The 27,892-nt window shown below is 55.3% G+C and overlaps 1 protein-coding gene across 1 annotated transcript; it reads right to left on the reverse strand.

Annotated features, from left to right (window-relative positions):
- Positions 1-8,946: 8,946 nt before the first annotated feature.
- On the reverse strand, positions 8,947-27,773 carry LOC104854954 (neutrophil gelatinase-associated lipocalin). The gene is made up of 7 exons (XM_010613669.1): positions 27,633-27,773; positions 27,112-27,248; positions 25,650-25,729; positions 25,349-25,468; positions 24,843-25,019; positions 19,676-19,777; positions 8,947-8,984 (listed from the first exon to the last, which is right to left on the reverse strand). Exons 1-7 carry the CDS (start codon positions 27,771-27,773, stop codon positions 8,947-8,949), a joined length of 795 nt encoding a protein of 264 aa, XP_010611971.1.
- Positions 27,774-27,892: the final 119 nt, after the last annotated feature.

A 27,892-nucleotide genomic window follows, 5' to 3' on the forward strand; every position in this document is an offset into this window, starting at 1 on the left:
TTGAGTTTATTGGTACTTTTTAAGTATACAGTACAGTAACATTCATCATTGGTATCTTGTACCTTTACATGACAGATCTTGGTTCTCATTTTTCCCCCATAGCCCTGCCCTCCCTCTACCCCTCCCCTATTTCAAAGGCTTTGTTTCCATTTTTTTCCTTTTCTCATATTTTTTCTTTTCCCTTATTTCCTTTCCCCTACCCTTCCCACTTCCCCTACACCTTTAGCCCTTTTCTTCCTATTTCACATTGTCAGTTATACAATTTGGATCTTATTTACACTTTTACTTTTTCACACCAGATAAACTCTTCAGTATTTACACATGTGTCTTGTTTATTTCACTATAGAGTATGGCATCAATATTAAAAGCTAAGCTTTTTGCTTTCAAAGACCATATGAGAGTTGAGTTAGATCACTCAAAAGTTCAGGTCAGCCTTTACCGCCTTAGAGTGTCAAAGCTTTGATGGGATGAGTGGAAGAGGTACTGTTGCTGAGACAGCCAGGGAAACCTTGGAAAGACCCCACCCTGATCTCTTGGGGACTTTCTGGGGGGGCTCTACCTTTTCCTTTAGAGTCAGTGGACCACGTCTAAGGAAGCTTGTACCCTCACACCATGGGGGCACTCCACCCCTATCTTTTAAGAGTGTGCTGTTTCTCAAGTGGCTAACAGAGCCCCAGTGCTCCATCCTACTCCCTGAGAATTAGTGAGCCGTGGTGTAGAGGGTCCCAAGGCCAAGAGAACCCCAGAGTGCTCTACTCAGCTAGGAAGACATCCGTGCTGCCACCAGAGCTCTAAGCAGAGACATCTGCTTAGTAAGTCCTTGAGCATCACAGGGGATCCCCCGAGAACCCAAAGGCTTTCTGATTCTGAAGAGCACGCCCTCTGAAGGATCTAAGATGTGCCACGGGAAACGTCCTGAGCAACACCTCTCAGATTCCAGGGACCTCACCGTTAGGCTGTATGCTTCAAAAGCGAGACTGTTCTGACCCTGCCAGTCTGGAAAACTCATTTATTATCGTAATACAGTTCGGGTCTAGTACAAACTAGGGAATGGCAAGAGGTGGGTACAGAATGGCACTTTAAATTACCATGCTATGGGTCTCCCCGACTTGTTTGTTGAAAGCAGCCATACTGGGAGGGCTCCTTGACCTCCTTTCTGTAATCCTCAGACCGGTCAGTGAGTCCCCTCCCCTTCAAGTGACTCCGAAATTCCACCAGAGCCTAGCGCCCTACAGAAACTCAGTATTCCTCTGCCCCCTCGTCATGGTCCTGGGATGGCTTTATGGCTTTAACCCCCATAGGATATGCATATTCATACACACACACACACACACACACACATTCCTATATACACATTCTTATACATAGATCCTTATATATAGGAAGGGGAACTAGGGAGGGAGGTGCGGAAAATGAAAGAAGGGAAGGAAAAATGAGAAAAGAAGGAAAAACAGAAACAATCCTCCTGTAAATAGGAAGGGGTGGAGGGGTGGAAGGGAGGGCAGGGGAATGGGAAAAAAACAAGGACCAAGATATTGTTGTTTTTGTCCACAAGCCTGCTTGTGGAACAAGGTTCAGGAACTCGGACTGGGAGGGCGAGGCACAGAATCACCAAGCAGACTCCGGGGAGGTTTCTGGAACGCTTCCACTTTTAATAAGTTCAGCCAGCAATTTATAAAGTTTTGAAAGAGGGAGTGAAAAAGGGGGAGTGATACATGTGGCTTAACAGGATTGGTTATTGGAGTATCCTTGGATGGGGGAGGCCATAGCTGGACATAGACAAGGCTCAGTTCACGAGCTAGGCCTCTACTAGTGTGCTAGGAGACATATGTGTGGTGTGCTTGTCCCAGCCAGACTTGCACCTTGTTTACAAGATATGTTATGTACAGGTACAAAATCCCAATGAGGAATGCGATCATAACGTATACCTAGGATGTACCACAAACTTAATGAATACACAAATAAAAAGAAGAAAGGAAGAAAACCTCCCTGGAGAGGTTGTTACCCCTCCAATAGAACCGTGGGACTATATATAATACTAGTGATGGACTAATGTGATGTCTGCTCTTGTTATGGGAATGAAAAGACACACTAAGAAATCTGTTAATTGTGATAAAGTGAGAGGGGTCATACGTGGAAAAGAAGGAAATCCAGCTTTCTCCCATAGTCCATTATTTGAAGCTGTTCATAAATATACAAACCTAGATCCACATCGTAGGGAGGAACAGTCACTCGTAGGACATCATTTCATTCATCAGCCAGCCCCAGATATTCAGGAAAAATCACAAAAACTTGAGTCGGGGAGACCCATCGTATGGACCTGTGGTGGACTGACTAATGGGCAACTTGTAACATACAGCTGAACTGAATCAGTGTGGTGTGGGTATGGAGGATTCACCTGAGGATTGTTGTCAATAGCCATAAAAAAAGAGCTTCAGGGGAAGATCGGGGGCTGTTGGTTTTTCTAGGAGAAGCTTGCTGCAGATGGTTTTCCTGATGCGAATTAGGCTGTTCTCACTGGAGAGGAGAGTTGGCCTCACTGTCGCTGGGAATGGCTGCTGTTTTCATCACCATGAGCATCACTTCCTGGTTCCAACGTGGATCCTTCAGTGTGGTGGCACAAATACTTCATCTCATTGGCATAGGTATTCTGACTTCCACCACTGGCCTTTGGGCCTTCCTGGTGCAAATCCTCAATACGGACAAGCATGAGACATTCCCATCGGCTCTAGGCCACTGGCTGGACTCGAGGAGGACACTGCCCGGGACTCTAAGCCTTTAGCTGGACTTTGGTGGGAAACTGCTGGGATGCAGGCCCTCAGCTGGATCCTTTGGGCCTCTAGTGTGTGGTTAATCTCTCTCACACTCCTTTGCATTTGACTTTTTGGGCACCTATCATCAAATAATCCTATAAATTATGTGTCCTGCATTTAATGTATCCCCTTGCCTAAACCCTGACTACAACAGGCCCCAGACACCTATGACCCAGTTGCTGGACATGGGCTTTTCTGTATTCAACAACTAGGATCCAGATGAGAGTAAAATGAGAAAGGCCAAAATTATAGCATCACAATTGGCAATGCTTTAAAAACATTCAAGTTGCCTAAGGGAAAACCCAAAGATGATCAAGGAAAAGGTTCCTGTTTTAAATGCAAGAAGACTGGACACTGGGCACAAGACTGTACCAACTCCCTCCCTAGGCCCCGCTCTGTGTCAGGCACCCCTGTATCTGACTCAATGCACTGGAGGAGTAACATTCCCCATTCCCAGAGAGGGGCCAGGCCAGTCAAAACTCTCATCTCCCACTCTGATGAGGACTAAAGGGGCTTGGGGCAACCTACAATGTCCTTGTCCGCTGACATCTAGGAACCCTGGGTGACCTTGAATGTCATGGACAAATTCAATTATTGTGTTTTAACTCTCTTCTCTAGAACATTCTCCTCCAGATCTGTAGCCATAATTGATGTCAAGGAGGACCATAGTAAAACATTCTTTGTGCCTGTCTGACATGACAATTTGGAGGTTAAATGTTCCAAATACGCCTTGCTGGTGCTGCATGCCCATGCAACAGTTTAAAAGAAAGGGGCTTGCTAACTACAATGCCTTGAGGTAGTCTTCCTTCCCAGATAGGACACTGGACACATTGGCATTGTGGACACTGAAGCAGCCACATGGTACCTTGGACAGAAGTGACAGGAAAAACAAGGGGGAGAGAGGCAGGAGGTACCTGAGAGGGGATGACACACAAAGATGGCTGGGTTTCAGGATGGGAGCAGGTCCTGGCCTCCCATCTGCCCCCTGCCCACCCATACTCACTGCCTGTTCAGTCACTGATTTTTCCCACTTTTTTTTGTGGAAAGAAAGAATATCAGAGCAGGTAGGGGTGTGTTTGTGTGTATCTCTAGCTCCCAAGACCCCTGCCCTACCCATGTCTGCCTCAAGCCCAGCCCAACCCAACTGCAGAGCATCTTGAAGTTCCCTAGGGATTGGCTCCCCCAAGGGTCTGAGCCCCAGAGCTGTTTGGGCACCACCGCCTCCTATTGAGTCCTGGCAGCCCCTCACCACTGCCCACTAGTGGCCTGGTTGGAACCCTCAGGCCAACTAATGTAAGGATATCACCACATCAGGAATGAACGAGCCTCCGCAGAAGGGGGAGATGGCACAGGACAGCAAAGTCCGAAGAGTGGAGAGGAGGTGGCCAAGGGCAGTGAGACTAGGCCTGATATTGACATCTGGGCTGGGCTTGAGTAAAACGTCAGGGGCAGAGGATCCACAGAAACTCACGGACCCCATGGTAGGAGGTGCTACCTCTCCAGGAGCAGAAGACTGAGTGTCTCCTGTCTGGTTGCTCTAGTGGGCGGCGTCAGGTCTGGGAAGACCCCACTGCCCTGTCCACTTTACCAAGCTTCCCATTACCAAAAGGGAAAGGGAAGATGTCATCACCGAGGCCAGCTGTTTGGAAAAGTTGATGAAACGCTCCTTCAGTTGAGGACTTCTTGGTTCTCCTAATAGCCAACATAGCTGGCAAGTGTCCAAGAGAAAGATACTGCAGTTTTTAAAAAGTTTTTTGAGACAGGATCTTGCTATGTAGCTCAGTCTTGCCTTAAACTCGCAATCATCTTGCCTCAGCCTCCCGGTACTGGGAAGACAGGCATGGGCCATCTAAACTGACTCATGCCATTAGCACGGTTGAATGAGTGAGGGAAGTCTCAGACCCCTCCCTCTCCCATGGAAGGTCTGTGGAAAGACCTCTTCTCTGAAGAGTTCTTGAAGTAGAGAAGGCTTCGTGTTGTTCAGGTATAAGGGCCTCTTCCTCAGAGTGTGAAAGGGAGCCCGGTCCCTGAGGGAATGGTGTGAGGACCCACCACGGAGGATGATCTTGAAGGACACTATTTCAGACAGCCTGCCCAGTGCATACCGTGAAGATTGTTTGTAGTTGGTGGCTGCCACTCTCATCATGTAGCTCTGTCCTCCATGGTGACCTGCAGTATGGACAGCCAGGGACCATTACTATCCTGGTCAGGAGAAAGCAACTGATCCCTTCCTTCATGTCCGGTCAGCAGGGACTTCTCCCCACAGGACAGCATCTATGTGGTGGGCAGGGAGGCCTAGAGCCTTCTGGAAGAACTCTGCCCAGGAATCCCAGTGACTGTCTCAGGACTCATCCCTAACATTGGCCGAGGTGAACTGGCTGGGCTGGACACCTGGGAGGAAAGTTGTTATTCCATGGTCACTTTTCTTACCCCAGTGGGAGGAGAGATAGAGTGGCTTTAGCAGGAAGATGACATAAACTTTTCCCCCGAGATGCACCAAGTAGGTCCAGGGCACAGCAGGATGCTGAGGCCCCAGTTCAACCCCGCCCATGACAGTCTGTCCCCTACTAGGGCAGGAATCCTTCCCGGCCTGCTCCATGCCTTCCCCGCTGGGCCTCTGCCTGTTCTGCTGTGGGGCCGCCTGAGGACGCTCCCTCCACACTGCGCCACCTCCCTGGGGCAGCCCGTCCCCCACACAGAGCCCAGGCTCTGAGTCCTGGTTGTATCTTGTGGCTCTCCCTTCCAAGCTGTCCTGGAAATTTCCTCTGAACTTCTAGTCTGCTCCATGCCAAGAACTTCCCTAGTCCTTGGGCCACTCGTAACCTCTTCCCTGAGTCCACCTTAGCCTCACCAATAAGCCAACTAAATCTGCCTTCCTTGTGCCTCTTGATCCATAAATGCTCCAACTTCAATCTACTCATGGCCAGAGCCAGAGTGTGCTGCAGGTAGACGCACCCTGTTCTCCCCTCCAAGTCCTCATCTGCCCCCGCCTCCCGCCTACACGGGACTGTCCAGCCTTACCTTCGTCTCCATCTCCCTGCTGAAGCGGTGTCCTGCTCCTGGCCCTTGCAGGAGCCCAGCCCAGGGCCTGTGAGCACGCCCCTCCTGGCTGCTCATTAGTCCCAGCACAGGTAGCCACAGTGATGGCTGGACTCGAACTTGTAACCCTCCTGCCACAGCCTGTGAGAGTCTGGCTGAGGATATTTTTCAAGCTCAGAGACTGTAGCAGAAATGGAGGCCCTAGGGCTGGGAGAGGAGAGGAAGCGGGTGGGGAGGGTGGTCAGGCTCTGGTGGTCACAGCTTCGCTCGGCTTTACTTCCTGCCTTTTCATCATCCGGCCTGGGTGAGGGGTGCAGAGGAGGGCTGCCTAGTGTGGGGGGCTGAGAATGTACCCCTTCTACCAGCTCAGACACTGTCTAAATCTTCTGCTTTCAGTGCCCACCACCCCAGAGCCCAGGCTGGGGCAGAGCCAATGAGGGCCCTTTAGGTGTCACATAAAGCCAGCAAACCCTCAGTCCAGCCTCAGGACAGGTGTCCAGGACAGCCGTCACTCTCGTGTGAGCCATCTCAGGGGGACACGGCACAGGGCCTGGGGTTAACACTGCCTCCCTAGGACGCTGGCCAGGTCCCCAGTGAGGAAATGACCTTTTTTCCTCAGGGACAAGTCTGGGATCAGCCATCTCAGGGACAGTCCTGACACCCTAGGCTTGAGGCTCTGGGATCTTGGACTCAAGGATGTGGCCTGAGACAGGATTAGTCTGAACAAACAACCTCTTAAGGACAAGGCCAAACCCTGGCACCCTGTGACCTAAAGATCCCGGCATATACAGCAGAGTGCAGCCACCTGTGCCCCTGGTCCCCCTGCCAGGGCCCTGCAGCGAGCTGTGACTGTAACCTCAGCACCTGGCTCTGTCAGGCAGCCACATCCACTGCCCCTGTACCTGGCTCTGGGCCTCTGCCTGCTGGGCTCACAGGAGAGGTCGAAGAGCCAAGGGTCCCCTGATCTTCTGTCTGCTCCAGCAAATAGGTTGGAGATGAGGGCGAGGAGAGAGACTCAGGCATCTCGCTCTGCTCCAGGGCCTGGACTGGGGCTTCTGCGAGAGCCAGGACCTGGGCTCAGCAGGCTCAGAGCAGCATCCTGTCCTTCCCTGTCCAGCCACCCTTTCTTCCCCGACCTTTACAGGAACCAGGAAGATGCACAAGGCACATGGAGCGGAACATTCATTCTTTGCTTCTCTCTCTATCTCTCTGTTTCAGTCTCTGTCTCTTTCTCTCTCTCTTTCTGAGACAGAGTCTTTGTAAGTATTCAAGCTGCTCTTGAACGCACTGTGTAGCCCAGGCTGGCCTTCAACTTTGGCAACACTCCTGCCTCAGCCTCCTGAGTGCTGGGATTGCAGGAGTGTTCTGTCATGCTTCTATCATGTCCAGTGCATTCTTTACTGCCCGTTGATGTAGTGAGAGGCCCTTGCCACACAACTGGCCCTCGGAACGGTCAGAAACGATAGCTTGTCAGGACCCGAGCTTCTGACCGAAAAAGTCACTGGATGCCCAGAAGATGCCCGGGCGAGCATGTGCAGGGAGCCCTGCGCGGCTGGAGCTCTGGGAGTGTCCCACTTGTCCTCTGTCCTCTTCCTTTCTCTCTACCTTGCACAGTTGTGATGGGAGGGGGAGTAGATAGGCCACGTGTTTCTAAAGGTTGGCAGCAGCCAGGTGGCCTATAATTACTTCCTCTTCGGCGGTCTCCTCAGTCCTCCCTTTCCTCCTGCAACACCTGCCAGCTCAGTAGCTGCTCTGAAGCCATGGCCCTGGGTCTCCTGTGGCTGGGCCTCCTCCTGCTAGGGGCCCTGCTGACCCAAGCACAGGACTTCAAGGGGACCCTGATGCCAACATCATCTCAGAGCAAGATTCCCGTGCACCCAACCTTCGGGGATGCCCAGGTGAAGGCCGTGGAAGGCAGCTGTAGTGCAGGTGGCCATGGTAGTAGAGGGGAGGGGAGGCAGAGGGACTCAGGAGCAAGGCAGTCTGAGCACAGCTGGACCAAGGGTCTAGGCCCCAGGTCATGCCGGGTGCAGACATTTTCAGTTCCTCCGCACAGATAAGAAAACTGAGGCTCAGCAGGGCCACCAGCCACTTGCCCAGGGCCACTCCATCCTTGACGACGCAGGGCTGACTCCTCTTCCATGGTCCCTCTTGGCCCTGGAGGACCCCAGTGCCTGCTGGTTTCTCAGGGGAGCCCTATCGCCAGTTTCTGCCGCCAAGAGGGCTTCCCAGAGGTCCCAACAGGGACGGGACGGGAGAGGTGGCTCTGGGGCTGTCCCTGGGCTCCGTCTCACCGTCTCTTGCAGTTCCCGGGGAGGTGGGACGCTATAGCCACGGCAGACAACAGAATTCGGGATGGGAAGCAAAAGACGCTAAACTTGCACAGCACGACCTACGAGCTGGGAGTCGATCACAGCTACGTTGTCGTCACCTCCACGTTCAGGTGCATCCGCCTCCTCCTGCTGGTCCGAGAAGCAGGGCGATGCCAGTCCAGGGGCGACCAAAAGCCGAGGGACGCTGTCGTTCATCTCACGCTCTGCATCGACTCGACCTTCTCTCTTCTCTCCTTCTTCTTTGTCTCCCTCCTTCCGTTCCTCCCTCTCTCCCTCCCTTCCTTTCCTCAACATTTGCAGGTGGCTTTAGCACAACCACAGTCAGAAGAAAACAAGACGTAGTGTGTCAGAGGGGAAGGGGGCACTGCATCCAGCCTGGGATGCCACCCAGTGCCACCAGGTAGGCCTGGTAGGGATGGCACCGTAACACTGCTCACCTGCTTGTAGTCCTAGCATCTCTCCAGAGGCTGAGGCGGGAGGATCGCAAAATTGAAATCAGACTGGGCAGTAAAGCAAGCGATTGCCTGAAAACAGAAATGAAAAAAGGCTGGGGACTCATGTCAGGGCCATGGGCCTGGGTTCGTCCACTACTGTTGCCAAGACAAAAGAAAAGAAAAGATGTCACGGGGGTCACAGCAGGACCGTGGGACTCTGAGCCAGAGAGCCTCACCTCGGGACGCTGATGAAAGGCCAGGAGGAGAGCACTCCCTGGCCAGTGTCTGGGGTGTCTCACCCCGAGTCAGGGTTGGCCTGGGCATCCTTCAAGGGCCAGGATCTGGGCGCAGCTGCCGCAGGAGAGCTGGGAGACAACTGTGAAAGTAATGCCAGGTGGGAGGTGGCAGAGGTAGGGCACAAGAAGACTCACGGGCACCTGCAGTCGGTTCTGGCTCTGGCCGCAGGGTACACTGGCTTGAGCCCTACAAGGTCTTGAGCCCTTGAAGGTAAAAGGCAACAGGAAGGCAGGTTTGGTTGGCTTGGGGTGCAGAGGTTGGGTGGACTCAGGGGTGAGGTCAGGTGCGGCCCAAGGGCTAGGGTGGAGCTTGGCACGGAGCAGCCTGAGAGCTCAGGAAATTGCCAGGAGAGACGGCAAAGAGGAGCAGCGAGATAGAGCAGGGCTCAGGGCCTGGGGACCGTGTGGGACAGGCTGCCCCGGGGAGGCAGCGGAGGGGACAGTGAGCGCCGGAGGGAGGGTGGTGTGGCCTCGCAGCAGACCAGGCAGAGGCTCGGGGGAGAAGGCCCGGGACCATGGAGATGTCTGATAGGGGCTTCTGCTGTGGAGAGGGACTGGCTGACAGGGGCTGGGCTAGACTGAGGCCTCGGAATCCTGCTCTGCTCTGGCCCTGTCGTGCACCTCGGGTGGGGGACCGAGGATGTGTTTCCTCTCTGTCAACCCCCCGCTGTGTCTCCTCTCACAGGGGCCCAGCCTATGACCACTGCACCAGGGCCTTTTATCCAAGGGACCAGCCTGGCCATTTCGTCTTGGAAAATATGAGTGGTGAGTTCTGAGTAGGGGGACCCTGGTGTTGGGATTCTTGGGGGCGGAGTCCTCCCAGGAGGGTCCAGGCCTCCGTGCCCCACCACACAGATGCTGTCCTGTGGGGAGGAGCCTCTGCCGACCGGTCATGGGGGAAGCGGGTCAGGCCCTTCTCCTGGCCAGGACAGGAATGAGCCCTGGCTGTCCACACCGCAGGTTGCAGTGTGCAGACACCTGCTACCATCAGTTTGCTGCGGTGTGTTTCACACAGGATTTCAGAGCCAGGACGTATCTCTACCTCACCCTCTATGCCGCGTCCTCACACCATTCCCTCAGGGACCTGGTTCCTGGTCACAACTGGGGGAGGCATCCCTATCCCCATAAGACCTCAAAGTCTTCTCCAGGTCAAGCCCTTTCCGGGGCGGAAGTCATTTCTCACTTGCCTTCCCTTGGGAGAGGGGTCCAAGACCTCCCTCCCTCACTCGAAAGTACTTATAGTGTGAGCGATGGATGCTGGCCTGTGTCATCCCAGTCCTGGGAGGCCGAGGCAGGATGATTGTGAGTTTAAAGGCCAGACTGAGCTACATAGCAAGACCTTGTCTGAAAAAACCTGAAACAAAATTGGAGTGTCTTTCTGTCAGCTGTAGGGAGAACCAAGGCGCTGAGTCCTGAACTGCAGGAGCACTTTGTCAATTTTGCCAAGTATTTTGGCCTCACTGGTGACAGCATAGTCTTCCCTGTCCCTATAGGTAATGGACAACGGGGAGAGGGGACAGGGAGGTGGGGTCTGTCCGGGCCTGAGGCTGCCCATTAGGGAAATGACAGGGGACACTCAGTCTTCTCCTCCAGCCACTCCCTCTGTGGGGTCTGTGCTACCCCTGCCAGTTAGCCGAGGCCAGCCCAGACGACATTTCAGGTTTCCCGTCTCCCTTCTCTGAGCCACCTCTTCTCCATTTCCTGGGTCTTGCTGTCCAGGGCCATCTCCCTTTTCCCTGGGGCTTGCTGGTTTCTTAGGTGGGAGATGTCCTTACATTCAAGCCCCCTGGCCTAGGCAGGGGGCTCCAGGCAGGCCACTCAGGGCCACTGGTTGAGGGACTCCCAGCGCTCAGCCGATAAACAGGCCAGAACCCTCGGTACCCTAGCAGCTTCGAAGCCCAAACACTGAGGGGAGACCATTGTTAGGCCCCGAATTCTGGGAATTCCCAGGTGCTCTGCAGCTGAGCTGGGCTTGAGGCAGACATGGTAGTTCAGGGGTCCCGGGAGCCAGAGATACACACACACACACACACACACACACACGCACGCACGCACACGAACAAGTACCTGCTCTGATGTTCATTCTCTCCCACAGAGATGTGCATCAATGATTGAACAGGCAGTGAGTTGGCTGGGCAGGGGGCAGATGGGAGGCCAGGGAAGGGTGGGGGTCTCGGGCCTGTGTTTCTTCCCCTGCTCCCATCCTGGAACCCAGCCGCCTTCCTCTCCTGTCCCACTCAGGTGCCTCCTGTCTCTGCACCCCTGTTCTTCCTGTCACTTCTGTCCAGGGTGCCCTCTGGCTGCCCTACTGTCCACAGTGCCCACGAGAGAGCCGGGAGACCCTTCTTACAGCGTAGTGCTGTCCACCCAGGGGTCCCCCACGCCATTCCCTGAATGGAGCCCCCTTGAATGCTACATAAACACATGTCACAGTTCTCCAGGTCTATGTTCCTTGTCCCCAGGGAGGGGTACTCATGTCTTGTGCTCCACGGCCTGGGTGCCCATGCAGATGAGAGGGCCCACAGTGGTCACAGTGGCCAGGGGACTGAAGGCCACAGCTCTGAGCAGAATCTGCAGTGGGTATTTGGTATCTATTGGGTCATCAGTGGCTCTGGACTCCTGTGGCCCTGGTCAGGAAGCCTCTGCCCATCATGGCCCTGGCACTGGATAAGACATCTTACCTCCCAGCTCTGGCACTTTGCCGTTTGTGGCTGCTGGCCTTCCAATTTATCAAGATTGGGGCTTGTCCGTTCAGCTACTCTGTTTTCCCATAGCACCTGGCTCCATGGCTGGGCCTCTGTTGGACACCACCGAACATGGCTTGTGGCAGAGGACAGGCCTGGCTCTCTGCACAAACTGTTTTGCCTTTGTGCTTGGGAGCCAGGCCAGGCCCAGAGAGTGCCCAGCCGAGGAATGGGAAGAGATATCCCTGTCCCAGAGCCATGGCACTCAGGCTCCTGCCTGGGGCTCCCTGTGTGTTCCTAGGGGACTGGGGCCTTTATGCCTGTCTCCAGCCTGCCCCATTTGTCCCGGTGGGGGAGAAAGGTCAGAGTCTCCCTCTGCTCCTGTCCCTACATGCCTGTTCAGGTGGGGGCAGTAGGTGGTTGAGTCTCCCCTCTGGAGAGGGGACACGAGGAACCTTGGAATGGCGGTGAGGGCCAGGGGGGCTCTTCCGGGAGAATCCGTTCCCTGTCACAGGGGCATGGCTGACCTGGGCCAGCAGGGACAGAAGAGATCAGTGCTGAGAACAGCCACTGAGACCTTTGCTTGTCTGCAGACCTTCTGGAGCCCCATCCTCAGGAAACTGGAGGGAAGAGTAGGCTTTTGGGGATAGGGTTTAGTGGCCCAGATCTTGGCCTGGACTCAGGCAAGAGGTCAGGTGTGGCCCCCAGATTAAAACATGGCGCGGAGCAGACTGGAAATCCCCAGGAGAGACCAGAAGGAGGAGCCGCAAGGTAAGAGCAGGGCTCAGCACCTGGGATCTATGTGTGGGACAGGCTGCCCTGAGCAGACAGTGCAGGACACTGTGTGTGCTACAAGGGGAGCTGAGCAACCCCTGCAGAAGACGAGACAGGCTCAGAGAGGAAGCCCAGGGCTACGGAGCGGGCTGGGCGTGGACCCTGCTATAGTTGGGGAGAGGCTGGTCTCGGCAGGACTCAGAATCCTGCTCTAGCCTGGCCCAACTACGTGCAGATCCTCCCTGCTAAACCCCATCCATCTTTCCTGCCGCAGGGCCCAGGTCTGTGAACACTTTATCAGAAATTTTGTCCCAAGTGTCCAGTGTGGCCAGTTCACCACGGGCAATTTGGAACCTGAGTCCTGAGTAGTGAGATGCTGTCAATGGGATTCTGGGGACAGAGTCCTCTTAGGAGGGCACCGGCCTCCCTGCCCACCGCAGCAATGCTGTCCTAGGGGAAGAAACACCCCTTGAGTGGGCATAGGGGATCAGACCTTTTCTTCTGACCAGAGCAGGAATGAACTCTGGCTGTCTACACTGCAGGTCACCATGGAGTACCGGGCTACACCATGAGAGTGGCAGCCACCAACTACAATGAGTTCGCTGTGGGTTGCATCAAGCAAATTGTCAGGAACAGGTGTACTTTTCAGGACGGACCTCTCTGGTGCATCCTCACACCACTCCCTCAGGGACCTGCCTCCGGGTCACATGGGGGAAGGGGCCCTGATACCTGAAGACCCTTAAGTCTCCTCCACCTGAATCCCCCTTCAAGGTGGAGTCTTTTCACTCACCTTCCATGGGAGAGGGGTCTGAGGCCTCCTCTCTTCAGTCAACAGCATTTGAGGCCTGAACCATGTCTGCGGCCCCGTGCCTGTCATCCTAACACCGGGGAGGCTGAGGTGGGAGGATCTTGAGTTTAAGGCCAACCAGAACTATGTAGCAACACCTTGGCTTATAACACTTAAAACAATCACGCAGTGCTTCTCTTTTGGTCACTCACCCACCACCTTGGCCACAGGGAGAACTGAGGAGCTGAGCCCTGAGCCGAAGGAGGACTTTGTCACTTTTGCCAAGCACCTCGGCCTCACTGACGCCAACATTGGCTGCACTGTTCCCATGGTGATGGCCCTGACGGCTTCGCGAAGGTTGGCCCAGCCGAGAATTTTAGGCCCAGGTTTCCCCAGTCTCACTGCTCTGGGCCAGCTGCTCCCCATACCTGGTGTGGCTGTCATGGGCCATGTCCTCTCCATACTTAGGGTTGCTCTCTCCTGGGCGACCTCCTTTCCATAGCTTGGGTCTTGCTGTCCTGTGCCATCTCCCCCTTTCCATTGGGGCTTGCTGATTCCTCGGATGGCGATGTCCTCACTTTCCAGTGGCCAGGCCTTGAGTTCAGGGAATCCCCAGATCCTCTGCTTCTTGTCCAGCCTGGGCCTGTGGCAGAAATGGCAGTGCAGGAGTCCTGGCACTCAGAGATCACTTGTGTGTGTGTGCATGCACACGCTTGTGCCTGTGCACGTGTGTGCACCCCCCGCCTGCTCTGATGTTCTTTCTCCCTGCTAGAGAAGCGCATCTAGGATTGAACAAGCAGTGAGTATGGCTGGGCAGGGGGCTGACCAGAAGGCAGGGCAAGGAGGCCTGGGAGTCGCTGACCTACCTTTCTTCCCCTGAACTGTGGTCATCTATATTGTGCTTTCCCCTCTCGGAGGCCTCCTGTATCCCGGAACACTCTGGTCCTCCTTTCACTTCTGCCCAAGGCTGCCATCACCCTGCCATACCAGCTACAATGGCAGAGAGAGATAGATGACCCTTCTTACAGCACAGTACCGCCCATGCAGCTGCCCCAAAGCCACTCGTGGACCCTCCCTTGTCTGCTAAGTAAACACATGACCTCAGATCTTCATGTCTGAGCTCCTTGTCCCCAGGGCCATGAGGGCAGGAAGAGCAGAGGGAAGGCTCACACCAGGGTCGTCTCGGGGGCTGCTGTCCCCAGAACCCAGCCTGACGTTAGGGTGCAGAGAGAAAGCACAAGGCAAAGATCCGTAGCCTCCGGCCATCTTCCTAGCCGTGCTTGCCCCGAGTCTAGCTCCTGTCTCAGGCTCTGCTCCAGAGCTGCTTTCCAAGAGGGGTTTCCAGCCCAACTGGAGCACTTATGGGGCCAAACCTCTTGCTCTTGGTTGGCTACCGGCCCTGAGTCACAGCAGCAGCCCCCTCAGGACCGAGGAGCCGGAGGCGTGTGGATGGCATAGGTGTGGCAGCCACCATGGGGACACTGGGGATGCGGGGAAGCGGTGACCAAGACAGGAGGCGCACAGTGGTGGGGCAGAGGCAGAGGCATATTCCAGACAGAATGTGAGCGGAGGTGGTCACAGCCCCGATGCTGGCAACCTATGGGCTTGGTGCCCAACCTCCTGTCCTCCCTTGAGCTGGGACCGGGTCCAGGCCGACCTTATCAGACGATGCCTTGAACATGATGACATGCAGACCACCCGAGGGTGCATTCTGAAGCCAGAGCAGCGTTGGGTTAGGTGGGGGAATCTGCTGCCAGCAACCCAGCCTCCCGAGAGGAGACTCACACGGCGGGGCCTGTGTGTAGCTTGAGAGACCCCTGTCTCCACCTCAGCCACAGCAGCCATCTTGCCGGGTGTGCGCAACACAAAGGAATCCCTCCTGCCTCTTTCCCTTTGTAAGGGCAGTTTCAGCAATGGGGATCCAGGTTTCCACAAACACACTGCTTTATTCTGGCCGGGCCTGAATCATGGTGAGGCACAGTTGGACCCCAGGTCCTGTGCAGTGTTCCCCCTAGATGGCTCAACTCTGCGGTCAGAGCCTGCTCTTGATGCCTGTACTGTGGCTGGACTGCAGCTTTTCTGGCTTTGTATGGGATTAAAAGGGCCCTCTTGTCTCTACCCACCTGCTGCTTGAGCTCCAGCCTGGGATCCGGGGCGACAGTCCTACAGACGGGGCCCTTAGAGTGGGTCTGAGGTCGTGGGTAGGCTTCGTCCTCAGCTCCGCACACTGCCAGCCCTGCACTGCATGCCCTGCACTGGGCTGGCTGATGAGCAGACAGGACGGGAAGCTGAGCAAAGCTGTGGTCACCAGGGCCTGCCACCCTCCCAGGTCCCCTCTCCCTCTGCTAGTCACAGGGGCTCCAAAACTCTATGACTTTGAAAAATATCTCCTCAGACAGGCAAGGTGGCAAACTTGTATCATCCTGGCACTCTGGGAGGTTGAGGAAGGCGGATTACAAGAATTAGCCTAGCCTAGTTTTTTTTTTTTTGAGTACCGGGGATGGAACTTAGGTCCTTGTGCTTGTGAGGCAGGTGCCAGAACCACTGAGCTAAATCCCCGGCCCAAACCTAGCCTAGTCTAGCTAGGGAAACTCTGTCTCAAAAGGAAAAAAAAAAAAATGTCCGAGGCTATAGTTCAGTGCAAAGGCTCTTGGTTCCATCTCCAGTGCAAAATAAAACACACACACAGAAAAATAGAAGGAAGGTAAGAAAGGAAGGAAGGCAGGAGCGGGGAGGAATGAGCGAGAATGCAGCCCAGGCCATCGAGTGGGATTGTGGCCCAGTGCCGGCCACAGCTTCAGCAATTACCACAGGATCCAACAATCACCAGGTGAGTGAGGAATGGGGGTCTCCTCGTTAGCGCCTCAGGCTCTCCTCATTCATGCTCATGAAAGACCCCTGTGCTTGTCCTGATATGGCAGAGAGGAAAGCTGAGATTGGAGCCTGGCATGGCAGAACATGCCGGAATCTTAATACTTACCCCAGGGTCAGGAGGATGGCTGGGAGCACGAGGCCGGGCTGCGCTACATAGTCCCGCCTCAAAAAAAAAAAAAAAAAAGAAATCCTGAACAAAAACAAACAAGTACAAAAAACTAAGGTTGGAGGAAGCGAGAAGAGAGCGGTTGGTGATGGTTCTTTCACTGTCACTAGTGCTGCAGTGTGACAGACTGCTTTCTAAGGCCACACCAGCACGGCCAGGTGGCTGGGCAGGGAGGTACCAGTCAGTTCCTCCTGTGGAGCCAACCCAACCTCTGCTTGGTCCCTTTCGGTGGCTTTCATCTCCTTAGTGGCTGAATGAAGCAGCTGGAGCAAATCCCAAACAGCTGTGCGTGGCTGGAGGTGCCTCAGTTTCCCCGTCTGTAACCCGGGGTTGGTGCCCACTGTTCTCCAAGGCTGAGGTTTCCAGGGACCAGTTGTCATCTTCTCATCCGCTAGCTCTACATCCTCAAGATGGATCCAGGGTGGCATGGGTCCCCCATCTCAGCCTGGGCAGGATGAGGGGAGCTCTTGGTCTTTTCCAAGTCCCCATCCCTGCTCGACCTCCTGGTTTCAGGAGGAAACACATAGAAAAGCAAAGTCCTCTCATCAGTCCACACAGGGCAGCTGCTTCCTGAAGCCACTGTCCCTGTCTTCCACGCTTGCCCCCACGGGATACCCAGGACCCCACTGTCCCTACGTCATGGGCTAGGGCACTGCAGGGGAAATGTCAGGATGCAATGCAAGGACCATTGTGCCCAACGCCTGTGCCAGGCAGAAGGTGGGTGCCCAGACAGAACGCCAGGCAGAAGGCTTGGAACAGGAAGGCAGGCGGTGTTTCGAAGGCCAGGGCACAGCCCCTGGGGTGTTGTCCCCGGGATCTGAGCTCTGCTTAGCTTGGCCGCACCGATGGGACTCTGCAGCAGCTAGAAAACCCTGCCCCTAAAACGGGGCCACCCACATAACTGTGGCACTCAGCCCACTGTTGTCCTCCCCAGCCTGACATCTCTCTGGATCCCTGGATGAGACCATCCCAAGGCTGCTGGTCTTGAAGCCCAGGCACTGGAGTCCTCAAAAAGCAAGCAAGTCCAGGAGAGCCCGGAAGAGGGGCGGGGCAGCCTGGGACCCCCGCTCTGCATGAGAAGAATCACACATGCAGTTTCCACGGCTACATATGGCTTCCAGAAATCCCTGTTCACAGTCCCCCTGGATCTTTGCAAAGCTCACTCAATCTCCTCCAGCCCCAGCAAAGAAAACCCACCACCCTTACCCAGTTCCGGGCTGTCCTGGTCTCCAGGGCTTCTCTTAGGGCTCTCAGAGGCTACACCTGTGGAAACCAGCCTAGACTGAAGCCTGAGGTAAGGGAAGTAGGGAGAGTTCCCGTCGGGCGGATCTCCATAACTGGGTGGTGAAAGAACAAGGGTGTGAGAACGCCCCGGAGTTTTGGATTCTGTGTTTTTACAGTCCCTCATCTTGAACACAGGACTGGACAGGAAATGAGGTGACAACGTTTTACAAAGGTGCTCAAGATAGAAAAAGGAGTATGCTCTGCAAAGTGAGTGCAGGCCAGTTGAAGGACGGAAAAGAAATATCATCTGCAGAGCACAGAGGGGGCCAGGGAAAAGGCTATGGGGTTAATGGCCACCGCCTTTTGTATCCCTCATTCTGATGTCAGGTCCAGGCCATCCTGTTAAAAACCTGCTTGACCTTGTGCCAGAAGAATTGAAGAAAGATAGCATTCTCTGATTGGTCCCAGGTGCAGGGCGTGGACACTGTTCTGTGCATGGACAGGCCATGCCCACTTATCCAGCCACCTTGCCATGCCCTAATCTCCTGTCACCTTTGGGCCTATATGTGATGGTCTGAAAATGGAATGGACTTAAGCCGGGCATGGTAGAGCACGCCTGTAATCCCAGCACTTGGGAGGCTGAGGCAGGAGGATCCCTGTGAGTTCGAGACCAGCCTGGACTACATAGTGAGTTCCAGGTCAGTCTCAACTACATAGTGAGACCCTGTCTCAAAACAACAACAACAACAAAACTGGAATGTACTTGATGGCCTCCTCTTGTGGGTGCTGCAGCGGACGTCTTTGGGCCAGGCAGCATGCTTCTAGTGGCTGACCATGAAAGAAGCTTTATTATATATAACGTGGCCAAGCTGCCATCACTCCCCCTCTTGTGTACCCACTGGAAAAGGGAGGCCCCTAACACTCTCCAGTTCCCTTTTGTTTTCCAGCACCAATTGAGCTGTTGCTGTGGGACCAGATGCAGGTGGGCAAGTGTAGGCGTCAGGTGTGGCCTGATAAGTGCTTCTGTTGGATGAGGCCTCCTCCTAGGCCGCCCCGGAGGTGGACCCAGGGCTGGAACCAGGAGTGCCCATGACAGCGGGGGTGAGCCTGGCATAGCTCTGTCCAGGAAAGACTCGAGACTACCTGTGGCAAAGAGGCGGTGGGAGCCCAGAGTCCTCTTCGCTGTGTGCCTTCTCTCTTCCCCTCATATCGGTCAGAGGTCTGCAGACAGCAGGCTCTGGGATGATGCTGGTGTGAGGCCTCCCTTTGTCTCTTCCCCTCCTCAAGGCCCAGGGGACAGGAACACAGACTCGGTGGCCTGCGGTCTTGAGTTTATTTAGCACACAACGGGGGTTCCATCAGCAGGGTGGCTTTGGGGGTGATGTCTGGGCAGCTGCACTGTAGGAAGGGTGCTCCAGCTCTCTCACTGGCACTGGGACCAATGGGGAAGCCAGAGGGCACACAGGGCAGAAGTAACAGGAAAAACAAGAGGTATGGAGATGGGAGGCACCTGAGAGGGGAGAGCGGAGTTCAGATGGCTGGAACTCTGGGTGGAGGATGGGGAGGAATAAAGCCAGGCCGGAGGAGCCTTCAGGCCCCTGGAAACTTGCATCCCATCCACACCTTCATTGATGCGATGCGTTTCTGTACGGAGGAGACAGAACGTCAGAGCATGTGTGCGTGCGTGCGTGCGTGTGTGTGTGTGTGTGTGTGTGTGTGTGTGTCTGTGCCCTCGGTCTCTCCTTAGTCCCAGCCAGGCCCAGCTGCAGAGGGTCTGGGATTTCACAGAATTCAGGGCTGGGACAGCTCCTTGAGAAGCCGGTCTCCACAACTGTTCGGGGAGTGAGGCCTGTGGCCCATTTACCTGCTAAACCCTGACTGGAGCCCTCTGCCTAGGCCGGGTGACTTGCAGGTAAGGACATCTGCCATGTCAGAAGGGGTAAGTCCCAAGGGGAGGGAGAGGGAGCCAGGCACCGTGAGACCTAGGCATGGAGAGGAGGTGGCCCAGGGTGGTGACACTGGGGATACTCAGACCAGTGCCCAAGACTGTCATCTGAGCAGGCGTCGGCTAAGCTGTTGGAAGGAGCAGCTGTGGCCAGAGTCCCTGGGGCTGCAGGGAACCCAGGGTCGGAACCAGTACCTGTCCAGTGAGTGGAGCAGGGGATTGAGTGTCTCTTGTCCCCTTTCCTTGGCAGGACTTGATCAGGCCTGCTAAGACCTGACATTCTCCACCCCCCAAGATGGTCATTACCGGTGGGGACAGCGAGGATGACATTGTTCTCAGTGAAGCCCCGGGACTTGGCACTGCTGATAAAAAGCTCCTGCAGTTCAGGGCTCAGCTCCTTGGTCCTCCCTGTGGCCAAGATGGCCAATCGTGGCGAACAGGAAGACACTATAATCGAAAAAAAATGCTTTCTAAACATGACAACCTGTTTTCCACTACAGCAGGGACTCAGGTTGGCCGCTCCCTTCTCCTCTGAGTGTCTATTCTGCGGCGGGATCGCTCCACCCTCCCTCCAGCGCTCACTGTCCCCTCCGCTGCCTCCCCGGGGCAGCCTGTCCCACACGGACCCCAGGCGCTGACCCCTGTCCCGTCTCTCCTGGCAATTCCCGCTGAGCTTCCAGGCTGTTCCATGTCCTAGCCTTGGGCCACACCGGAATGCTTTTCTGAGTCCTGATCCCAGCAGTGACCCAAAACCAAGCCTCTAAATTCTGCCTTCTTTGTAACCCCTCAATCATCAAATGCTCCAACTCCGGTCCACCCAGGGGCCAGAACCAGCAGGCACTCCAGGTGGATGAGCCAGGGCTCCTCTCTCCTGGTCCTCGCCTGCCCCACCCCTGTATCTCCAGCCTGGGACTGGCCGGCGGCATCATTGCAAGTCTTCCCACTGCAGCTGCACCATGGTCCTGGCCCTTTCAGGAGCCCCGGGCCAGGCCCCATCTTGTCCTGAGATCCCCAGAGATTGGTCTGGGAGGGCTCATCTCCCTGCTGCTCCTCAGGTGGCCACGCCGATACCTGTCTGCTTTGTGGCCTCCTCAGGAGAGGCTCTCTGACTCAGAGTCCACCACACCCCGATATGTCCCCATACCTCCTCCCCTCTTTTTTCTGGTGTTGATGTTCATGGTATGAGAATAAACCCAGGTCCATCACAATGAGTTTCATCCCCAACCCTTTCTTTTTCATTCTGAGACAGCATCTGGCCAAGTTGTCCGGGCTGACTTCACACTTGTGATTTTCCTCCTCGGCTTTTGTAGTTGAGCCTGCTAGGATTTCGGGCAAGTCAGCTCCTTTTAAGGTCATTTTATTCAAAGCGAGGGGTGGAGGTCTTGGGTGTGGTCCCAGGCTGGATCCCGTGTCTCTCCACCTGCTCGGGAAACCCCTGCTCTGTGTATTGTGTTCTAGGGACTGTGTAGGTCTGTTCTGAGCCACCCATGGATAGGATGAAAGGGAAGGTGGAAGAAACAGAGGAAAGGAAGGAGAGAAAAAGGTAGGAGAAAAAAACAAGAGAGGAGTGTCGGGGAGAAGGACTGATTTTGTGCGGAGCGGTGAGATGAATGACGGCAGCCTTCATCTTTGGTCACCCATTGGCTTTGATACTGCTCTGCCTCTCAGGCCTCCCAGGAGGACACACTTGCATTCCCTGCCACGCCTGTGCCGTACCAATTCCCCTGGAACCGCAAGCGGCTGATGACAGGCAGAGACCAGGGATGGCCCCAGAGACACCCTTCCGTGCTGTCCCTGCTGGTACTTTTGGGCAGCACGGGATGGGGCTGTCCTGAGAAGCTGATGGCAACGTGAGTCCTCAAGAGGCGAGCGACATCTTTAGGTGAAGAGTTACATGGGAGTTGTCGGGTATGCAGTGGCCCTGAGCAGACAGCTGCTGGGCCTTTAAGGGCTGCTTTTCTTTACTGCAGGGACTGAAGCTGTCCCCGCCTGGTATCCACTGGCTATGCCTCCCTACATCCTGCTCCTACCACTAAACACTGCCCAGGATTTCCTTTCCTCTCCTGCCTTCTGTTCCTACTGATCCTGTGTCCCTGGGCCCTCCCCGCAGCTGCCATTCCAGAGCCCTTACCCAGTCATCCCGGAAATCTGGCTGCAGGGGAATCTTGTTCAGAGATGGGCTCGGGATCAGGTTCAGAGGGGAGTCTGCAGGGCCCCAGATAGGGTGAGGTCCAGCCGAAGGAGAACCAGGGCCATGGCTTCAGGGCCGCTGCTGGGCTGGCAGATCTTGCAGGAAGAGGGCAAAGGAGGCCAGTGTGGGGGAACTGGTTACAGGCTGACTGGCAGCCACTTGCCTAGAGGGGGCTGATCTGTCCTTTGCTAAATCCAGGAGTAGGTCAGCTGCTAGCAACTCCTTCAGATTTTCGGGGGTAAGATATCTGCCTCATTTCCCCCGGTCAGGATTACGCAGAGAAGGAAAGAAAATGGGGCCAAGAGGGACACTCCCAGAGCTCCACAATGTGGCAGGGACAAGACCTTCCTCTGCTCACTATGCCTCTTCGCTTCGTGTGACTGTCCCTGTGTGGTTCAGCAGCCCAGGTCTGGACAAGATGTCATTCCCTTCCCTGTGCGTCTGGGGTGGGGGCCGAGGTGCATCATGAGGGTCCCTCCTTGTACCTGCAGAAATGTTAGAATGCTCTGGGCACGGTGAGGCACTCTCCTAATTCCAGAACTCGGAAGGCAGAGGCAGGCGATGTTCCCTTGGATAACCTGCTTCCTGTCTCTCTGTGCCTCCCTAGTCCCTGAGCCACTGCTGTAGTCAGGGTGTGCCAGGAAATAGATTTAATACAGGACACATAATTTATAGGATTATTTTATAATATTCACCCAAAAAGTCTAATGCAGAAGAGTGCAAGGCATCTATCCCCGTGCTAGGGACCCGAAGGATCCAGCTCAGGGCCTGGATCCCACAGCAGTGTCCTGCACAAGTCGAGCTGAAGGCCTAGAGTCCACGGCAATGTCCTCCACGCGTCCAGCCAGATACCTAGAGCCCACGGCAAGGTCTCATGCCAGTCCAGATCAAGGATGTGCACTGGGAAGGCCCAAAGGCCTGTGGTGGAAGCCAGAAAGTCTGTGCTGGCAGGATGAAGGGTCTGTGCCACCAGGCTGAGAGATCTGCTCAAGAGAAAGACCAGAGCTCCCCTGAGGAGAACAACAGCCATTCCCAGCGAAGGTGAGGACCCGAGCTCCTGTCATGATAACAGCTGAGTTGGTAACAGGAAAATCGGCTGTGGCAAGCTTCTCTGAGAAAATCAACAGCATGCAGTCTTCTCCCCTAGTTCTCCTTTTATGCCACTGGCAGCAGTTCTCAGGTGGGTCTTCCATGCCCAGAACCATGCCGATTCAGTTCAGCTGGGCTGTCCAAGTAGACCGTTAGTTAATCCACACAGCCACCTACCTAGTGGGGCTTTGACCAGCAGAGTCCAAGCGCCCATCCTACCCTAGACCCTGAGTCGCACACAGTCTCCACTCATAGTTAGAAGCCCAGCCAGCACCAAGCTGCTATCTTCCTGGAGTCTGACCCACCCTGCTGACACCAACTGGTGAGCCTGGGTCTTGGTTCTGTCCTGCTTCCTGGGGGGCCAAGGTGGGGTCTGTCACTGCGTGGGAATCTTCCTGTCCCCCAGCTAAAGTGAGAGTGGCATTGCGTGTGTCTGTAGGGTGGGAAGCCGGGGTTCCTTCAGAGCTGTACTCACTCTGCTGCACTTCCAAGGGAGAAGAGGCAAGAGGGATTTCCGTGTGCCACGCACATCTGGGGAGATGGCCACTGTGCTGAAGGGGAGGACTGGGGCCTGTTAGGTTAGACACAGGTTCAGCTATGTGAGTCTTTTTCCAGGAGACTGGATTCCCAGCGCTATATTCACCACCACCCCTGGATCTGCCTTGGCTTCAGAATGTACCCTTGGTGGTCTCTACACGATCATGGTGGGGGCAGCCCCTGAATATGGTCAGCATGGACATGATCCTAACCTAGGGGCAGGAGGCCCACAAGGGGCTGGTAGATGGTTGGGATCCTCTATTGCTCACCTTCTGCCTGAAACAGGTCTCGGTCTCTGCCCACCCTCTGGGAACCCTCCCTTCTTGGTCACCCTTTCTCAGCTTTCACAGGCTCCCCTGAGCTGGGAGTGGCTGCCCCTTATACTCCCTCCAGGGCTCTCCTGCTCCCCAGTCATGGTGGGACTGCTGATGATGTGGGACCTGATGTGGGGTTGCTGGGTCTAGGCAAGAGGTGTGGTGGCACCAGTGATTCCACTGGGGCCCGCTCTGAGGGAGGGGCGGGTGAAGGCTGGGAATAGGAGTGCCCAGGGAAAGAGAAGTGAGTAAGGCGCTGCTCTTCTCTGGCCCGACTCGGGACAGCCTTGCAGATGAAGATGGGAGGGAGCCTGGAGTCTTCTTTACCTTGAGCCTCTTCTTTGCACCCTAACATCAGACTGGATTCGAGGGCCTCCTTTCTTTACTGCAGGGACTCAGGATGTCCCCACCTGGAATGCACTGGTTATGGCCTCCCTGAACCCTGCTCCTACCACTAGTCTCCTAATATCAGACTGGGTTCTGGGCACAGCAGGCCCTGGGATGCTTCTGCTGTGAGCCTACACTTTGCCCTTCTCCCATACCATGCCCTAGTGGATAAGAAGCACGGACTCAATGACCAGGGGGAAAGGTGTTTATTTAGCAGACAAGGGGGCTCCATCAGCAGGGTGGGTTTTGGGGCAATGGGTGGGCAGCGCTGTGCTGTAAGAAGGGTCTTCCAGCTCCCACTGAGGAGGTGGACGATAGGACAACGAGCTGGCATCTTAGGCAGAAGTGACAGGAAGAACAGGAGGTGGAGAGACAGGAGGCACTGAGAGGAGACAGAGGGGAAAAGATGACTGTGGTCACACTGGGGAAAGGGGAAGACCAAAGGCAGCCTGAGACCCCCAGCCCACCCTGTCCTGGGCTCCCATCAGCCCCTGCCCAGTCATACTCACTTTCCATTCAGTCATCTGTGCACTTTACTGTGGGGGAGAAAGAACATCAGAGGTGTGTGTGTGTGTGTGTGTGTGTGTGTGTGTGTGTGTGTGAGATACCCGGCCGCCCCTGGCTTCCTCAGTCCTTGTCTGGCCCAGTGGCAGAGGATATGGAGGCTCTTTGAATTCAGGTCAGGCCACTTGAAAGTAAGGACGTCTCCCATATAGGAATCAGCAAGTTTCCAGTGAAGGGGGAGAGATGGCCCAGGGCAGCAAGACCCAAGGTATGACAGGATGGTACTCAAGGCAATGAGACTGGAGAAACTTGGACTAGACCTGAAATTATCATCTACGCAGGCCTTGGTTGAATTACAGGAGGAGCAACTGGGGCTAAGTTTGCCGGGGATGCACTGACCTCGGGGTGGGAGCCACTACTCCTGTGGTAGGACCTGGGGACTGAGCCTCACCTGTTCCTTGGACAGGGGCAGCGTCAGGACTAGACAGACCCCCACATCCCCCCATTCTCCCCAGCCGGCCATTACTGATGGGGACATGGAAGATGATGTTTTCCTCATGGAAGCCAATGAATGTGGCAAAGTCAATGAAGCGGTCCTTCAGGTCAGCATTCAGCTCTTTGGTCCTCCCTGTGGCCAAGATGGCAGTTAGTCACCGAGGGAAGGGACTCTGTAATCTTTTGTTTGGTTGTTTTGAGACAGAATTTCACTATGTAGTACAGGCTGACCTTAAACTCCCAATCCCCCTGCCCTGGCCTCTGAGTGCTAGGATGACAGGGTTGCTCTACCAGCTGAAGCTTAATCCACAGACACAGTTGAAGGACTGCAGGAGGCCTCAGAGCCCTTGCCTATGGAGGGGGGCTTGAAGTGGAGAAGACTTTGGGGTCTTGGGGGTCAGGGGCTTCCTCCCCAGGGCTGACCAAGATCCGGGTCCCAGAAGGGAAGGTGTGGGAACCCACCGTAGAGGGTGGTCTCGTAGTAGAAGGTGTCTTTGAACTGCATCTTGAGGAACAGCATGGCGTACTGATTGTAGTTGGTAGAGGCCACTCTCACGGTGTAGATCTGTACTCCAGGATAACCTGCAGTGTGGACATTGAGGGTCCTTCCTGCCTGGCTGGGAAGAAAGAGACTGTCTTCTTCCTCTCCAAACAATCAGTAGGAGCTTCTCCCCGCAGGACAGCATCTGTGGAGGGGTGGGAGGCCCATGCCTCCTGGGAGGACTCCGCACTTGGAGGAGGGCCCTCCTCCCTCCAGACTCACGTTTTAAATCGCTCAGTTCAAACTGGCCTGGCACGTAACTCGGGACTAAGGTCCTGATCCAGCGGTCGCAGACCACGCCCCTGTGGGAGCGAGAGGTGGCAGAGGTGTGAGCGGGGAGAGGACACAGACTTGGTCCCCCTGCACTGCACCAAATGGGGTCACAGCTGCTGCACGATTCTGAGGCCCCAGTCCAGGCCTAGCCCATGACAGCCTGTGCACAGCTACGTCTGGGCCCCCGCCTGGCCCACACCCATGGCCCTGAGCCTTCTCTTGAGCCTCTGCCTGGTCTGCTGTGGGGTCACTCAACATCCCCTCCGCTGCCTCCCCGGGGCAGCCTGTCCCACACGGACCCCAGGCGCTGAGCCCTGCTCTATCTCGCTGCCCCCCTTTCCCGTCTCTCCTGGAAATTTCTTCTGAACTTCTAATCCGCTCCAAGCCAAGCTCTGCCCTAGCCCTTGGGCTGCACCTGACCTCTCCCCTGAGTTCACTCCACCCTGCAACTGAGAGCCAAGCCCCCTAAAATGCCCCAACTTCAATCTACTCAGTGGGCAGAGTCAGAACACACTGCAGGTGGGTGAACCTGGACCCCTCATCCCAAGTCTACTTCTCTCCCCTGGCACCGTCAGGCATTACCTTTGCATTTTGTGCAACCTGGGCCCACATCCTGGCCCTTGCTCATCGGCCCCTGCTCAGGTGCCCACACTGATGGCTGGCTGCTTTCACTCTGACTTAGTCTACCAGTAGCCTGTGCCGGGATCCTCAGATTTGTTTTTTTTCCTGTGGTAGTACTGGGGATTGAACGCGGGTGCATTGCACTGAGCTACAGTCCCAGCCCTGTTTTTATTTTTTATTTTGAGATAGGGTCTCACTAAGTTTCCCACGCTGGCTTCAAATTTGTGATTCACTGAGCTAGGCATGCTGGCATACACTTGTCTAATCCCTGCACATGGGCAGCTGAGGCAGGAAGATTGCTGCAAATCTGAGGCCAGCCTGGGCTACAAAGTGAGTTCGAGATCGCCCTGAACTATATACTGAGACCCTATTAAAAAATATCTGAACTTGGGATCCTCCTGCCTCATCCTGTTGACTTGGGCCTACTGAGATCATAGGCAGGTTGACTTTTTCAAGCTCAATTCCCTCCAAGCCCTAGATGGAGGCCTTGGTAGAGTTTCAGGCTTGATCCAGTGTCCTTCCTTTCCCGTCGGGACCTCCTACTCTCTGTCTTGTTTCTACCGACTGTGTGTGTCTGTGTTGGAGCCACTCATGAAAACTGCTAGAAGGGATGGAGGAAGAGGGAGGAAGGGAAGGAGAAAGACAAGAAAAGAGACAAAAGGGAAGAAGAAATGAAAGAAGAAGTGAGGGAGTTTGATTCTATGAGAGGAATGACGGTATCGTCAGCTTTGGTCACTCCTTGGCTGTGACATCAGTCTGCCTGTCAGACCCACAGGAGGTGGACGCTCACTTCTTCATTCTGGTGGTGACTTTGTAGCTGTGGTCGTCACTCAGCTCGAAGGTGTTGCTGTACATGGAGAACTCGCTTTCGCTTCCGTTCCGAATTGTGTTCTCTGCCACGCCCAAGGCGTACCACGTCCCCTGGAACTGCAAGGGGCCGCTGACAGGCAGAGCCCAGGGATGGCCCCACAGCCACCTCTCCCAAGATGACCGTGTGGGTGGAGCGGGACCCGGGGATGGAGCTGCCCTGAGCAGCTGGTGGGAGCTGGGTCCCTGCGGGGCCAGGAGGGACCCTGGGTGAGGAGTCAGCCTTGAGCTGTCAGGGATGGGATGCCCTGGGCGAGTGGCTGGTGAGCCTTGGTTTTCTGGTCTGTGTGGGGAGACTGAAGATGTCCCCTCCTGGTGTGCAGTGGTCCTGTCTCTCTGAGTCCTGCACCGTCCACCCAACACTGGCCCTGGGTCCCTTGCTTTTCTTCCTCTCGTCTCCCGCTATCCCTGTCCCCTCTATAGCTGCCCTTCCAGAGCCCTTACCTGGTCTTCCTTGAAGTTTGGCTGCAGACGGATTCTGCTCAGACCTGTCTGCAGGGGCCTGGCCACATGGACTGTACCAGAGGCTTGGGTCTGCAGGGCCCCTAGCAGGGTGAGGCTCAGCCACAGGAGACCCAGGGCCATGGCTACAGAGCAATTGCTGGGCTTACAGACATTGGAGAAAGAAGAGGAGGGCTGAGGACACCACCCAGGGGAAGTATTTATGGACTACCTGGCTGCTGTTCCCATAGGGTGGGCTGATT

The sequence above is a fragment of the Fukomys damarensis genome, unplaced genomic scaffold, assembly GCF_012274545.1.
Source record: "Fukomys damarensis isolate Sample0158 unplaced genomic scaffold, DMR_v1.0_HiC HiC_scaffold_36, whole genome shotgun sequence".
NCBI lineage: Eukaryota > Metazoa > Chordata > Mammalia > Rodentia > Bathyergidae > Fukomys > Fukomys damarensis.